General features: G+C 46.1%; 1 protein-coding gene and 1 long non-coding RNA gene across 2 annotated transcripts; one reads left to right on the top strand and one right to left on the bottom strand.

Annotated features, from left to right (window-relative positions):
- Positions 1 to 665: 665 nt before the first annotated feature.
- Positions 666 to 1,827, top strand: LOC117490949. Its single transcript, XM_034140734.1, has 3 exons — positions 666 to 944; positions 1,043 to 1,491; positions 1,584 to 1,827. Exons 1-3 carry the CDS (start codon positions 666 to 668, stop codon positions 1,825 to 1,827), a joined length of 972 nt encoding a protein of 323 aa, XP_033996625.1.
- An 8,352-nt stretch (positions 1,828 to 10,179) lies between these two features.
- Positions 10,180 to 10,605, bottom strand: LOC117490987. Its single transcript, XR_004556720.1, has 3 exons — positions 10,584 to 10,605; positions 10,323 to 10,392; positions 10,180 to 10,238 (listed from the first exon to the last, which is right to left on the bottom strand). It is a non-coding gene; the product is annotated as an uncharacterized LOC117490987 (long non-coding RNA).
- Positions 10,606 to 15,277: the final 4,672 nt, after the last annotated feature.

The following is a 15,277-nucleotide window of genomic DNA, read 5'->3' as shown; positions in this document are numbered from 1 at the left end:
AGCCTCCCTCAGATCAGCTCTTCCCTCCAAGCCATCGGAGGAGCCTTCCGATGAAGAGCTGATCAGGGCGGTAGTTGACATGGAGGAGTGTAAGTAAAAACTGAAGTAGCATTCATGCAACATGTTGTTGATAACTGAAAGTTTGACTTCATTTTTGACCCTTCTCCCTTTATTTTGCTCTATAAATATGTCCGTATTCAGAAGGATATGACCTGGCAGGTAATTTGCTTTAATGAAAAACTATCCGCCTTTTGCAAGTCTCAAATCACCAAGCTTCACGCCGACCAATCGCCTGTCAAATCATCACTAACGAGTGCTTGTAGATGTAGAGTAAGCTCATCATCCTCTCCCTCGTAAACCCGTGTAACCCCTCCAACCGCTCGCTGCCTGCATCGCTCCCTCAACAAGTCAAATCTGGTGTCGTTGTTTTGTCTCGTCGTCACTTTCTCTCTTTAAACAACCTTCTGTGCTCCACTAGGTTTTAGTTTTCTGTGGCTCAATATTAACACAACACAACTAACATCTAATTCTTTCATGTTAATTAAACATTTGTGTGTCTTTTTTATACCTCGGGACTGTGGGAAACAGTATTTCAATCTTTCTGTGGGTACAAACATATTTTGAGATTGACATAAAGTTGAGTTTGATTTATCTTTAAGCCTCAGATGTACAGGCCCCTCTCTCATTCCATCCACCTCCCGCCACCTCCTCCTCCGCACCACACAAGGGGGCTGGTGTCTCTGTCGAGCCCACGGACGAGGAGCTACTGGAGGCCACGCAGGAAACAACACCACCCCCTGCGACCTCCAGCAGGAGTCCAGCCTGCAGAGTCACCAGCTCCCTCCTCGCCACCGCCGCCCGCAGCCACGGCAGCCCCCGGTGCTGCTACTCCCGGACAGGAGGAGCTGCCGGGGCCAGCCTTCCTCCCTCCTCCGCCACATGAGGTAAGACTGTCTGTCAAAGTAAACGCTGCTCATCTGCTGCCCTGGAGCGATGTCCTCAGATATAAGTGCCCTTTACGTTCCTCTGGTTCTCTCTCCAGCTGCTGCCCGAGTCATGGCGGGCAGCTCTCACTGCAGAGCAGCAGCAGTGGATCGGTCGGGTGCTGTTCACCAGGGACCAGTGGGGGAGGCCGAGCCTCATCACAGACTTGAATCTGTGGTGGAGCCCCCCCCAATCCCGGCCGATCTACCACCAGCCTCCCGCGTCCCCCGACCCCTTCTTTGCATGTCGGCTGTTTCTCTGGATGCCACACCGGATCTGGCGTCTGCAGCTGACATGCCCCCAGCCTTCATGCACCGGGTCCATGGTGAAGGCTGGGCTGTACAGGACCATCCGGAGGGTCCTGGACATCGACGGCTGGTATCTCATGGCCACTGAGTACCTGGAGTGCCGTCGATGCAAGAAGAAGGTCGGCGGGTGGTCACAGGGCATCATCAGGCAGCTGGCCCCCACCTACAGCTGCCAGTTCCCAGCAGTACTTACGTACAAGTGAGAGGAATTGACAACATACCGTATATATAAATAAATGCAATGAATGTGATGCCGGAGCTGTATATAATGCTTGTTTTGTGTTTCTGCAGGCTGTCCTGTGACCATAGGGTGGTTACACAGCTGAAGTCCCGCACTCTGGGCAACAGTGCACTCAGCTGTGCAACACCCTGCGGGAGCAGCACTCGGACGCCTGGATGCGGAGAGCGATCCAGTACCCTCGGCGTGTGGCGAGCAGTTCCTGGCCTTGTGCAGCGTGAGGGGGCAGTTTCCACCACCACCCCAAATGCCCACTCTGCCCTCACCCATCTGGCTGCTGACAGTCTACGGCTATGACATAATGACGCGGCTGGATGAGTACAAGGCCAGGATCACGTCCACCTTCGGATCCATCCTTAAGATGGATTCCACCAAGAAGGTCAGTATAGTTGGTCACAATTTCATTTTTTTTTTACAGCCGCCGTGTGTTTATGCACTCACATTTGAAATCTCTCTCTCTCTCTCTCTGTCTCTGTCTCTCTCTCTCTGTCTCTTTCTCTCTTTCTCTCTTTCTCTCTTTCTCTCTTTGTGTCCAGGTGACGAAGAAGCTCGCCGGTATCGCTTTCGACACGGCCGCCTGGGTTACCAACGTTGGTAACGAATACGGGGCAGGTCCTCATCAGCGTCCTCACCTGCTCCGAGGGCGCCGAGGGCCTGTCCAGTATGGCGGCCGGACTGATGAGGCGGGTACCGACTCGCCGAGGGTACCACCCCCCAGCTGATCTACGTGGATCGGGACTGCTGCAACAGAGACGGCATGTCAAAGACAGCTGCCTTGTTTCAGGTCTGGCCTGTCAATACTAGTACTGATAATCATAGTAGAATTATCGCAATATTATTTATCTTACACTAAATGACTATTGACCAAAGCCACGCTAGGTGTTGTTCAAGATAATTACAACATCATAAAAACAGTATTTGAGAAAAATTGTACTCTAATAATCAGACAGACTTTTGTTTCCTTTTCACAGGAGTGGGGACAGCTTGTGGTGAGACTGGACATCTGGCACCTGATGCGACGTTTCGCAGCAGGTGTCACCACAGGGAGCCACGAGCTGTACCCCGCCTTCATGAGGCAGCTGTCTCTGTGCATCTTCGAGGTGGAACCCGGAGATGCCCGCCGTCTCACTGAAGCCAAGCGGTCCCAGCTGGAGGGGAAGCACGGGATGGTCGGCCTGACCGACGCCGAGGTGATCCAGAAGATCACCAGGGAGGAGTGGAGGCTCCACTGCCGTCGTCGGACGCGTGGGGCGGAGGAGACGGCGCTCCTGATCCAGGACCTCCTCCAAACCTTCGGCGGTACGGCAGGACGCAACAACCTGGACATCCCGTTGCTTGACCCTCTCCGCATCCAGGACATATGGAGTACGCAGAGGCCCCACCTCAGCTGCATACAGGACCCACCTGGCGTGCAGCTGTACACGCAGACCGGCAGGCTGACAAAGGGCGGAGTCATCCTGCCGGTCTATCGCTGCGCGAGGGGCTCCACATCTTTGGAGTCCTTCCGCCTCCACCTCAACCGGTTCATCCCAGGTACAGCTTGTGATAAAGTCTATCATGTATTCACATTTCACGCAAATGTCAATTCATTTCTGATCTGATACCTGCTTCCTCAGGGACGCAGGCAGGGGCGGACTGGCCATCGGGACGTTCGGGACGAATCCCGATGGGCCGGTAGCCCGGTACCGAAGTGGGCCGGTCGGACCACTCGACGCGGCCCACTGCCCCACTCCGATCGGCCCACTTCGGTACCGGTGAAATTGTAATCAGCTTAATGCTTGGCCCACGAGTGAACGTGGATCGCTTTATTTAGTGATCGGATACGACCGGAAAAACATTCCATGTAAACGGGGCTATTGATAGGTTGTCAAACTTGTCAATCTTATGTTTTTGAAAGTAGGCTGAATGAACTGAAGGGGCTGGGCCGGGAGAGATGAGTCGTCTCTTCCAATTGGAAAGAGGGCGAGGCCCGCGTCAGAGGTCCGCACTCATCAGACAAGCTCCCTAGCTTCGTTTGATGATTGATCAGTAAGTTAGCTAGCAAAATTGAGAAAGAAAAGATGGAGAACAGTAAAAAAAGAAAGGGTGGGGCTGAAAAAGCCAGAATGAAAAAACGAAAATTGCTACAGGAAGAAGCTGGACAATTTTCGAAAATCACAGAGCTGTTTAGTAGAAGGGCTCCCGCTCCCTGTCGCAGTAATGAGGAGGAGAATGAGAAGGAAGATGATGAACCACAGACCCGGCATATAATGACAGCAGGTGCAGTGTGCAGTGTGCAGGGCTGTGTTAATGTATGTTACTGTTAGCAATAGCATTAGTTAACTGAGAAAACCGTCATGAAAAAAGTTTAGCAATGTTACGACTAATATAAAATGCCCACGGCTGTGATTGACAACCTGGACAGCCAGTCAGAAGCTAGAATGCCAACCTAGAGAGCCTATCAGAACCTAGAATGGGCTGCAGGGCTGGCCAGACTATTATATTGTGCATAAGGTTAGATGCATTAGGATAGAGTCATATGCTCATGATATTCCAAGTTAAATTATATAATATTAATATTATAATTTTAAATAATTATATTAAATAATATTAATATTTAATAATATTAATATTAAATAATAAGGACACAGAGATTTGTGGCCAATTCACTATTGCATTCATTTTAGTGATTGACATTACTGTGCATGATATTGATATAATATTGGTAATTTAATTGATTGCTGATGTTCTTCTTATGCAGTTGACCCTGAGGAAAGTGAGACAGCTGCAGGGTCAAGTACAGTTCATCCTGAGGAAAGGGAGACAGCTGCAGGGTCAAGTACAGTTGACCCTGAGGAAAGTGAGACAGCTGCAGGGTCCAGCACAGGAGAACCAAAAGACAGGGAGATGCAGACTGATGAAGTGAGCTTTGATTACTTTGCCCGGCCTCAGGCTAAAGATATAAATACATTTTTCGCATACCACCCTCAACAACCCCCAAAACAAACAGTTAAAAATATCTACAACAATAAAGATGGAATCAATAGAAAGTGGCTTACATATTGTGAGAAATCCAACTCACTCTACTGTACAGTATGTTTAGCGTATGCAAAGCCATCTGCAAATGACAGCTCATTCATCAAAGGAGGAATGACATCTTGGAAGCATGTACATCAAAGAATAGAAGAGCACGAGAAAAACCAAGTCCACAGAGAAAGTGCAGAGGCATATTTTATGAAGGCTAGTAAAGCAGACGTAGCAAGCCTACTCAGTGGCAAACAAATGTCTCTACACAGAGACCATGTCAGAAAGAAACGGCAAGTCATGGAACGTGTCATAGAAGTAGTGAGAGTCATTGGAAAGCGTGGTCTAAGCTTTAGAGGCAAACAATTTGAAGCAGCATACACATGGGAGAAAATTGCTGACCATGGCAACTTCTTGGAATTAATCATCCTGCTCAGCAAATACGATGTCTGCCTGCAGGAACATGTCACCCAATGTGTTGAAAAAAGCAAGAAGCTGCATGAGACTGGGTCTAAAGGCAGAGGGTCCTTTGTCACTCTGCTCTCAAAAACTACAGTGAACAAAGTGATCAATGTCATCAGCCACTTAATCCAAGAAACCATATCTAGGGAAGTAAGGGTGGCAGGCATGTTTTCTGTGCAGATCGACACCACACAGGATGTTACATCTACAGACCAGTGTGCTGTTATCCTCAGGTATGTGACAGATGTGGTCCACGAGAGGCTCATAGCTGTGGTTGATTGTGAGTCATCAACTGGACAATATTTTGTAGAGCTACTGAAGAAAACTCTGGCAAAGGTGGACATTGATCTTCGGAATTGTGTGGGAAACTCAACCGATGGAGCGGCAAACATGCAGGGCCAATACAAGGGGTTCTCCACCTTGCTCTCCGCAGAGTCTCCCAACCAAGTGCACATCTGGTGCTACGCACACGTCCTGAACCTTGTGCTAGGAGACACCACAGGTGTTGTGATAGCCAGTGCATCGCTCTTCTCACTTCTGAATGATGTTGCTGTATTCATCAGAGAGTCATACAAGCGTATGAACATGTGGGAGGAAGTGAGTGAAGACACACGACACAGACGGCTGTCTCCAATCGGGGAGACAAGGTGGTGGGCCAAGGATCAGGCTCTGAGCAAGATATTTGGGTGTTTTGGCAATCGTGCCTTGTTTATTGACTTGGTGTCAACATTAACAAGGATTGAAGAAGATGACTCCATGAAGCCACATGTCAGAGCAAAAGCCAGGGGGTACACAGAGTCTCTCCTAAGGTTCGAGACAATACTGACCGCTCAGATCTTTCTCCGAATATTTGAAATCACGTCACCCCTCTCCAAGTATCTCCAAACCAGCGGCATGGACTTACTGACTGCCCATCGGTTAGTAATAGGGACCCAAGAGAGCCTCAACAAGTGTGTCAGGGGTTTTGATGAGGTGAAAAGAGCAGCAGATGCATTTGTGGAGTGGGCCAATGCCAAGCTGCAGGAGAAGGAGGACTGTGAAGTTGTGGTCCAAGCTGTGCTCCCAGAGAAACGGGTCAGGAGAAAGAAGGCCATGCCAGGTGAGTTGGCTGAAGATGAGCCTGTGTCAGACGCTGAGGCAGACTACAGGATCAAGGTCCACAATGTAATTCTGGACACAGTCACAGAGAGCATTCAGAGTCGCTATGCTGCAAATGGACCACTCTGCGCAGACTTTGCATGTCTTGATCCTCGGAATTTCCCTAAAATAAAGGAAATGGGCCTTCCAACAGAAGCATTGCAAAAGCTGAGCGAATGCTTGCAGAAGTATGATGAAAGAGCCACTGCTGGAATACTGCAGGCTGAGCTGTCAAGCCTAGCCAACTGTTGGGAAAGACTTAAGATGCCCCATTTGGATGCATACAATGTCAGGACAACCGAAGGGGAGGATGGAAGAGAAGAAGACCTGGAGCTAGAGAACAGTTGCAACTACTGCAAAAACTGTGCTATTTGTGTGCATCATGTCTTGTCACAGTACAACTTGCTGACTGATGCCTATCATGTCATTGGATTGGGCTACAAGTTCCTCCTAACACTGTCATTCAGTCAAGTTGCCTGTGAGAGGACCTTCTCCACACTGAAATATGTGAAGAATCGACTGAGGACCACCCTGACCCAGGAGCATATGGAGGCATTCATGCTCATGTGCACAGAGAAGGAGATTCTGATGGCTCTGGACACTGATGGAGTGATTGACAGGGTCGCAGAGACAAGTGAGCTGCTGCGACACCTGCTGGTGATGTAAGGTAGAACAGTCTCTTTGTTTTGGGGTTTCTGAGAGGGTATGTGCCTGTTGTATTCCTTGAAGTTGGTTATTTAATACTGGACAAGTGCTCTCATAATGACTATTAGAATCATTTGTTGGTTAGACCACATGGCATTGATTGAATATCTGAGCTGCTTGTGCATTGGCACTTCTTTTTGTTTACAGCCAGGCACAGGCAACCATTTTTGACTATACCCATTTGCTGTACTTTGTCCTTAATCCCGTACATTCACACGTTACTGACTCCTACATATCCACTTTGACACACTTCACACATGACACGGACATTTTTAAGAAACCTTAAATAAAGGAAGGTTTCATTTTGCACCTTACTCTTGTTGTCCATCTCTTTTATGTTATGGCTTGACTCTGGGGAATCTAGCCATAACAGTATATATGAGCATAGTAGATGTATAATTTATCTGTAGGCTACAAGGGTGGCCCGCATGCGTGGGCGGCGGCCCGGCGGGCCGGTGTGTGGGCCGGTGCGTGGGCCGGTGCGTGGGCCGGTGCGTCTGAACATCCCGGGCTGAATTTGTGTCCCAGTCCGCCCCTGGACGCAGGCGAGTGCCAAGCACTTCCAGGCGTTCCTGGTCGATGGACTGGTCGATGGACTGGTGAGGTGGAATGAGGACCGTGCAGCGGCAGCTGCGGGAGAGGTGGAGCCTCTGCACTCCTACAGTGGCCACCTCAAGCACGTCCTTAACCAGAAGAGCCAAAGGGTGCTTGGCCGTCAGCTGGTTAAGGACTTCACCAAGCCTGTCGAGTACACAGGTGGGTGATGTGAAAACCCTATTCACTTTATTCAGACATCAGAACTGTGAGGAAAAGGAGCATTTTGCAAATCCTTTGCTTCCTGTCTTTTTGCCGCGTGACAGGGGAGCTCATCGGGGTGGAGTTCCTGTACAGGCAGACAGGCAAAGTGCTTGAGGACGTCAGCTTGGACCCCGACATTCCGGACGAGGCTGCTGCCATCCAGTCGCTGGAGGAGGTGGACGAGGGTATCGAGGAAGACGTGGAGGACCCGACCGTCTTCCAGCCAGATACCCCGACCGTCTTCCAGCCAGATACCCCCTCCACCGGCACAGCAGCCCGGTCGAGTGATCCGTCTGACTCACCCAGGTGTGTCCCTCTCATGGCTGCCCCTCCTCCTCCCCCTCCTCCTCCTCCTCTTCGATTACTGCTCCCGGCTGGCCCTCTCACGGCTGCCCCTGCTGCTCAGCCTCCTCCTCTTCGTGTGCCCAGGACAACGGCCTACAGGAAGAGGAAGGCGGCGGAGGCTGATGCTGCAAGGGGTGGGCCGTCGCCCTGGAGCAAAGCCCGCCAGCAGACAGGTCAATACACCTGCAGCAAGTGTGGCCAGGCCAAGAGGATCGACACTGGCCACACTCGCATTGCAGGTGTGTCTCACTGCGCGGCTGCCGGTGGGAGAACTGTGGAGTAATGGCGGGTGGAGATGAAAAGACTCAAAAGGGACCGAGGGGGGGAATGATGCCACTTTTTTCTTTAATTGTCTTTTGTCTTTATTTATTTCAATCTATTTTAAAATAAAACTCTGAACTGAACTTTGTGTGGAAACTTTATTTAGAATTCATTACACAACGTCTGATATTTCACTGCAACACGGGTCAATAAAACACAACATGGTACATAAATAAGCACAGTAGAGATGATGGGATGATACACACACACACATATATATATATATATATATATATATATATATATATATATATATATATATATATATATAAATATAACGTGCATCATAATACAGCTCTGTAGTACAAACCTTTCTTTAATCAAATCAGTTTTATTGATTCAGATGTTATCTCACAGCACTTTACAGATAGTATACCGTAGTCTTTGTAGTTTATTACAATGATCATCATTTACCAAAAACCCCTGTTTCAGAGTCACTATGTGTCAGTCAGTGCTGGCTCTCATGGCTGAGAGGGGAGCTCTTCCTCATCTCCGCCACAGCTGGGGATCGAACCGCGGAGCGGGGCCCCCTTTCCTCTCCTTGCCCCCCTGCTTTCGCAGAGAAGAATGGGCAGTATCCTCGGGGGTTGCTCCAAAGAATGTTGTGTTTCCATTTCTTGGAATGTTGTGCAGGTAAAATAAACCATAGTTACTTATAATTAGTGACAATTTGTACATCCTTTGCTATTATTTACATTTTTTTTTCTCATTACGGAAATTAAAGACTACCTGGCAGCCCTGCGCTACAATGAAAACGCTGATCGTGCACAAGCCACTACATCCACTGGAAACCCTCTGTATAAACTGCAGTTCCCAAAGGCCAGGAAGGGAGAATGCAGAGCAAAACCCATAAAGACTGACCCCACATTCCGTAAGTGTTTAAAATATTTATTATACAACTATTTACACAACAAAATGTACACCTTACATTGGATATTTCACATTTCAAATCTCTTTCAAAAAAAACTGTAGCGTTACAACAACAATGGCAGAAGTAAAAGAGTACACTCAGTTTTTTCACATGCATACACAAATCTAAACCAAATATTTGTTTTGCTTTTTTTAATATTGCACAGGCTACGTTGCCAACTTGATGGACCTCATCTTCGACCAAGTCTTTGTGGACCCTGCACCATTCATACAGGAGCTTTTGAAGATACCCATCCCAGAGGACCTGTGTTCCCAATATGAGCGACCTGACAGGGAGGAGGTCATCGCAGGTTATGCTTCACGGTTCAATTTGACTGTCTGAACCCAACATAGACATTTTGCGGATCAGGAAACTCCCTGCGAATCCTGAGGACAACGCAGGCCGGAATCACCACTCTGATCCTGCGTCCAAGGAAGCCCCAACACCAGCTCACAAAAGTTCTGTAGGCTAGATACATGTGACGCCTGAAATCATTTCAAATAATATTTAGTGAAAAGCCTATGTCATTTATGTAAAATACAAGTACATTTACTTTATTTTTATGGGTTCAAAGAACCTTTGCTTTTAACAATAAAGTTCCGACAGTTTATATCAAATGTGTCATGATTATTCATGTTGGATGGGTAAAGTATATGCTGATTTCAAAAGCATAAGGTTGTGTGTGGACTTTTTTTGTCATCAACAAATGGGTATGTTATGCCATTGCTGTGTAGTATATCATAATAGTAACGCCATGTACAATGACAGAATGAAATGAAAGATTGCATAAAACCATATACACCAGTATTTATTTTCATGAACAATATTAGCATACGTTTTACAAATTCAGTCAAAAGAAACAAACCACTCACTGCTGTATTTGCCTCATCTGTAGTCTCCCATATTCAGCTCTGTATATATTCAATGCATTCTGCAGGGAGAACACATTTAGGCATACAGGCTCTAATCCAGGATGGTCCACCATACAACGCACCGAGTCCTCAAGTTCCTGCATCCGTCTTGACACCTAGTGAGATAAACATATATTGAATGACATGTGAAAAATGTATTCTCTAAACAGAGAACTTAGTGAAGCTATCACAAATGTTACCTGTGGTATCTCAATGCAGCACACATTCTCAGGTTCCGAAGGCATTGTGGCGCAATTTCCACATGTACACCTGTATAAAGAAGTCAATAAATGAATAAATGTTTATTGTATGATATATGTAGTCTACCGCTGTTTTTGCGTTACAAACTACACATTTCATTCTTGCTAATTAGCCAAAATATGAACGGAATAAGTAGCAAGCATCGTAACAACAAACAGAGTTAACGTAAAATAAATAGGGACAAAAGTGTGTCAACTAACCATTCAGAAAGGTCCTGCTGCAACCGAGATATTTGCACTTCCACCGAAACCTCGTCTCCTTCAATGACCGATTCTGGATCATACTCATCAAAATACGCTTGAACGCATGCATTTCTCAGGGAGGACATGTTTCTTCTCGTCTAGTTTTCAAAACAATCATGGGAACATGACGCTCGTGCTGGGGCCGTCGCCCCCCTCTTCTGCAGGGGGGCGTGGTCAGCTGCAGCTCAAGCTAAGTCACAGAATCAGCCCCTTGCAAAAACAGGCCTGGAGAACAGCAAATAGAGCGAAATGAAGCATGGCTAAAATGCATGATCTGTTGGTATTTTGAAAAAAGAAACGTATAAATATACCTTATATAGGTGTGGCCCTACAATATATCATTTAAATATAGCATGATAGGTCCACTTTAAATCTCACTTAGAGTCCCGCCCCTCCCGTTCATTTCTATGGCATTCTGGTTTCCTCTTGTTGTCCACCCATTGGTTGTCCCACTTAGTTCTAGTACTCTGATTGGACCATCTGTTGGGGGAGGCTGCTTTAGGTAAGTCTTTGCTTCGTGTAGTTATTAAGATTTATATAATAACATCTATTTGGTATGTCAAGTGTGTTTTACTGCTGTGCACAGCAACTCCTCCTCCTCCTGCTCCGCGGTCCGCTCGTCAGCTGCTGCAGCATCCTCCACCTCTTCCTGGGCCTTCACATCAGGCCACTGTTGGTACTGTTGGAGCCCCCGGCAACCAGCAGGTTGATCAGCTGGCCCAGGGTCTGGTGGAGCTCTGCGGAAAGGGAGCCATCACCCAGGAGGAGTTGGAGGTGCTCGTGGGTCTTTGGGAGAACCTCCTGGATGTGGATAAGAGCCGTGTAGTGTATCCGTCACGCTACAGGGCCCAGCTGACAAGGGGGGGGTTCAAGAAGTCAAAGACCTCCACAGCCAACAAAGAGGCCGTCCCCGAGTTGGAGAGCATGAAACGGTAGGTGAAGCGCCCCCTGCAGTGTATGCTCTCTTACAGGTTTTATATCCACTCACCTCTCTCCTCTGGTTCCAGCTGCATGGTGGGAACAGGCCGCGCCACGTGGCCCGACACCAGCCGGTTGGTGGAGGCCATCTTCATCCTCCTCTGCCAGCTGAACCCCAGCAGCAGAATGAAGTGGGGGCACCACCTGAGCCGCTGGGCTCTGGTGATTCTGGAGTACGACCGGATCAGATGTGTGGTCTCCAGAAGTCCAGCGCTCGTAGCCAGGACGACCCTCCAGCTGTTTGGGGTGAACCAGCAGACCCTCTCTCAGTGGTGAGTCTGTTCATTCGCACAGGACAATCTTCTGAGGCCCAGACAACATCTCTTATTAATCCTCTGTGTTCACTCTGCAGGCACAAGAGGTGGACATCGGCCCAGGAGAACATCATCCTCACCGCTGGGATCCATGTGCTGCAGGCCCCCCGGGCGGCAGAGGAGGCCCTTCTTCCAGAGAAGGAAATTGCCGAGCCCGAAGGAGAGGAGCCCCGAGCAGAGGAGCCCCTGCCTGGCCCTGGCAAGCGCCCTCTACCAAGAGATGCGATAAGATGCTGTATATAATGTAAATATATTTTTCAAATAAAGAGTTCAAACTTAAATATCTGTTTGGATTTACTTCCTGTAGTTTCCAACACTCGTGCTGTCTTCCTCTGCTGTTGTTGCACTTCAATTGAAGTTCAGCAGGTTTCAAAAAGGAAGGAGATGTCCTTTTGCTTTTTTAGAAAACTTTATTTTAAATAGTTTGAACAATACATATAAAAACACTGCATTGAAAATACACATAATACATAAACGAGTAATTAGTCATAATGTCCTTGGAGGGAGAGGTGCTCAATGACTGAGATGTCCTAATTTTAATTTGTAAAACTTGTAAATAAATAAATGAACAGGTATTTTTAAACTTGAATATCTCTGACTGCTTATTCCTTGCTTTTGACAAGTTCATAACATCTCTTTACCTTCATATCAAGCATGCAGGGGGTGTCAAAGAGTATTTGGGGTGGGGGGATCTGGGTGGTTGGTACACTGGCTTTAATCGATCTAAGGGGCTCTGATCTGATTGGATGACAGGCTCCGGCCCCCCAACTGAGACCTTCTCAACCCAGAAGATCCACTGGGGATCACTGTATGATGAATGCGGCAGGCCTGATCACTCTCACTTAGTCTTACTTAGAGTCCCGCCCCTCCCGTTCATTTCTATGGCATTTTGGTTTTCATCTTGTGGTCCACCCATTGGTTGTCCGACTTAGTTCTAGTACTCAGACCGGCTTTTGAAAAGGTAAGATAAACTCTGCTATTACTCTTAACAAGACAGTCCCTTATAATGTAGTATAAAAGTAGATGAATGCCAATGTGTTGTCTTTTAACGTTCGCGCATATTTGCATTGGTAAAAAGTTGCCGCTAAGCCAGAAACACACGGGAGTTTTCCGGCCGTTTGAATCCGTAAATACTTGTCATGTAATGCTTATTACTGTGCGCTAACGTTTATGACGTTAACATTTATATGCACCATTCGCAGTGGCGTTTTTATATGTACAAAAGTGGTGGGGCACAAAAAACTTAGATGTCTATATATAAGCTTCTGCAGTGACGTGCAGTGAGGTTCATGGCTGGTGAGGCACTGGCACTGACTCTTCAGGTTTACAAATATTATATTTTGACCTAAACCAAAATATAATATTATTTTCAAAAGCTTTTTTTGTCTGATGCTTCGATTAATTTTAAACAGACAGTTCAACAAAAGGATACCCAAAAAATGTAATTTTATCATTTAAATATTGAATTGTTCTCTCTTAGTAAGATCCCATTTTCAATAAAATGGCGGTCTTACCTTGACTTGAAGATGAAGTCCATTTTCCTATCCTTCTGGACAAACATTTCTATTACTTTTTTGTAAAAGTCCTCCTTATCTTCTTGTAGTTTCAAAAGTCTATCATAAATCTAATCCATAGATTTATGATAAAAAAATTATAAAAGTAGGGTAGACATGTGGATGTTATCCGGCTAATCAAAACGTGCATTTATCTAACAGGTACGTTTCCCACAGATCTTATTTCGAGCTATTTTCTAAAATCCTCTGGAGAAATCTCATTGCTTTTTTGTGCTTACTTCCTGGTTTTAGGACGCGTCACTGCAGCTCTCTCGTCTCCTCTTCACACAGCACACTTTTCGCGGCACACGTACTTACAGCCAATCAGCTCTGAATGATTTGAGATGACGTATGGTGGGGATGGTAGCTCCGTGCCCCTCTGGTCATTATTTTTTTGACACACACATTACATTACAAAATACTCTGAGCATGCGCAGTGAAGTTTTTACTGTCACCGTTGACTTCACAGCGAGAGGAAGGGGCATAATCAGGTTTTGTCCCACATGGCTCTAAACAGCTCAATAGGCACACACTGTGACTGTAGACACACTAATTAGAAGAACACAGACTAAAACAGAAATGTGCAGACGAATCAGATGATTAAACATGATCTTAAAATATATTTTATATATTTTTTTATTTTTTTTTTTGCATTTTTGTAATCATTATTTGTAATACTTTCTGCTGACACTAGGTGGGGCTGTGCCCCACCTGCCCCTAATGACCAGTCGCCACTGACCATTCGTGATTAAAAGTTGCCACTCCGCCATGTACAGTCTTGCAGGCTTGATTGATTGATTGATTGAAAAGTTTATTAACAGCTTGTATATTGGGTACAGTACAGTACAGCTCAAAACATACAATTGTTAAGGGGATGCAGACCAGAGAAAGACTTTCGTCTTGTTTACATCAGGGTCCCCCATTTCCAATTCATCATATCATTTAAGACATATAAGACATATTGACATACAGATGGCTTATTTACAATTTACATACAGTTGGTTTTTTACATACAGATGGCTTATTTACAATTTTCATTTTAGATTTCGTTCTAATACATCCTAACCGGACATTTAAGACATACCAAGTCTACAGATATACAGTTAGTAACAGAGTCTAAAATGCGAGTATATACATAGATGGGGGGGGGGGGGGGGGGGGGGAAGCTGTCCATTGTACGACAGGTTGAGATTTGTACCATTACCGGGGCCAGATCTGATTTCTTTAACAAGGACACGGGGATATTTATTGATTGATTGATTGATTGATTGATAGGCTACGTCAACATGCATTTCTCCCGTACTTTACTAGATGCAAACACGTTATGCTGTTTTACTTTGCACTAACGTAAATGTTCATGAAGTTAATGCTCACATCCGTTCACAGATGTGGACGGAGGGTTAACGGTCATAGACACTTGGCTATTTAATGAAGTACTGTAATAACTTTAAATGTAATTCGTATTTACTATGTGGTAGTGTACTAAAGTTAACATGTATATGAAGGCTACCATAGGGCGAATATTATTATTATAATATAATAAGTATCATTCATTTTTTAAAGTCAGACCTCTGAGGTTAATGTTGAGCTGATGGAAAAGTGTTGGCTAGCATTATCTTTTAAATCAGAACCAGCTTTTACTCATATTATTTTTCTTATTTCTATTCAGACTGTTACTACATGTTTATTCTTATTTCATATTCACGTAAGGCCATGTGTGACTAACTGTAGAAACACTTGATGTGATATTAATCTAACTGTTGCCTCTCAATCTCAATGTCAGTTACAGGAACTGGATCAGGAGGCA

This window comes from Trematomus bernacchii, unplaced genomic scaffold (assembly GCF_902827165.1).
Source record: "Trematomus bernacchii unplaced genomic scaffold, fTreBer1.1, whole genome shotgun sequence".
Lineage (NCBI taxonomy): Eukaryota > Metazoa > Chordata > Actinopteri > Perciformes > Nototheniidae > Trematomus > Trematomus bernacchii.
This window is presented reverse-complemented; position numbering and strand designations above follow the sequence as displayed.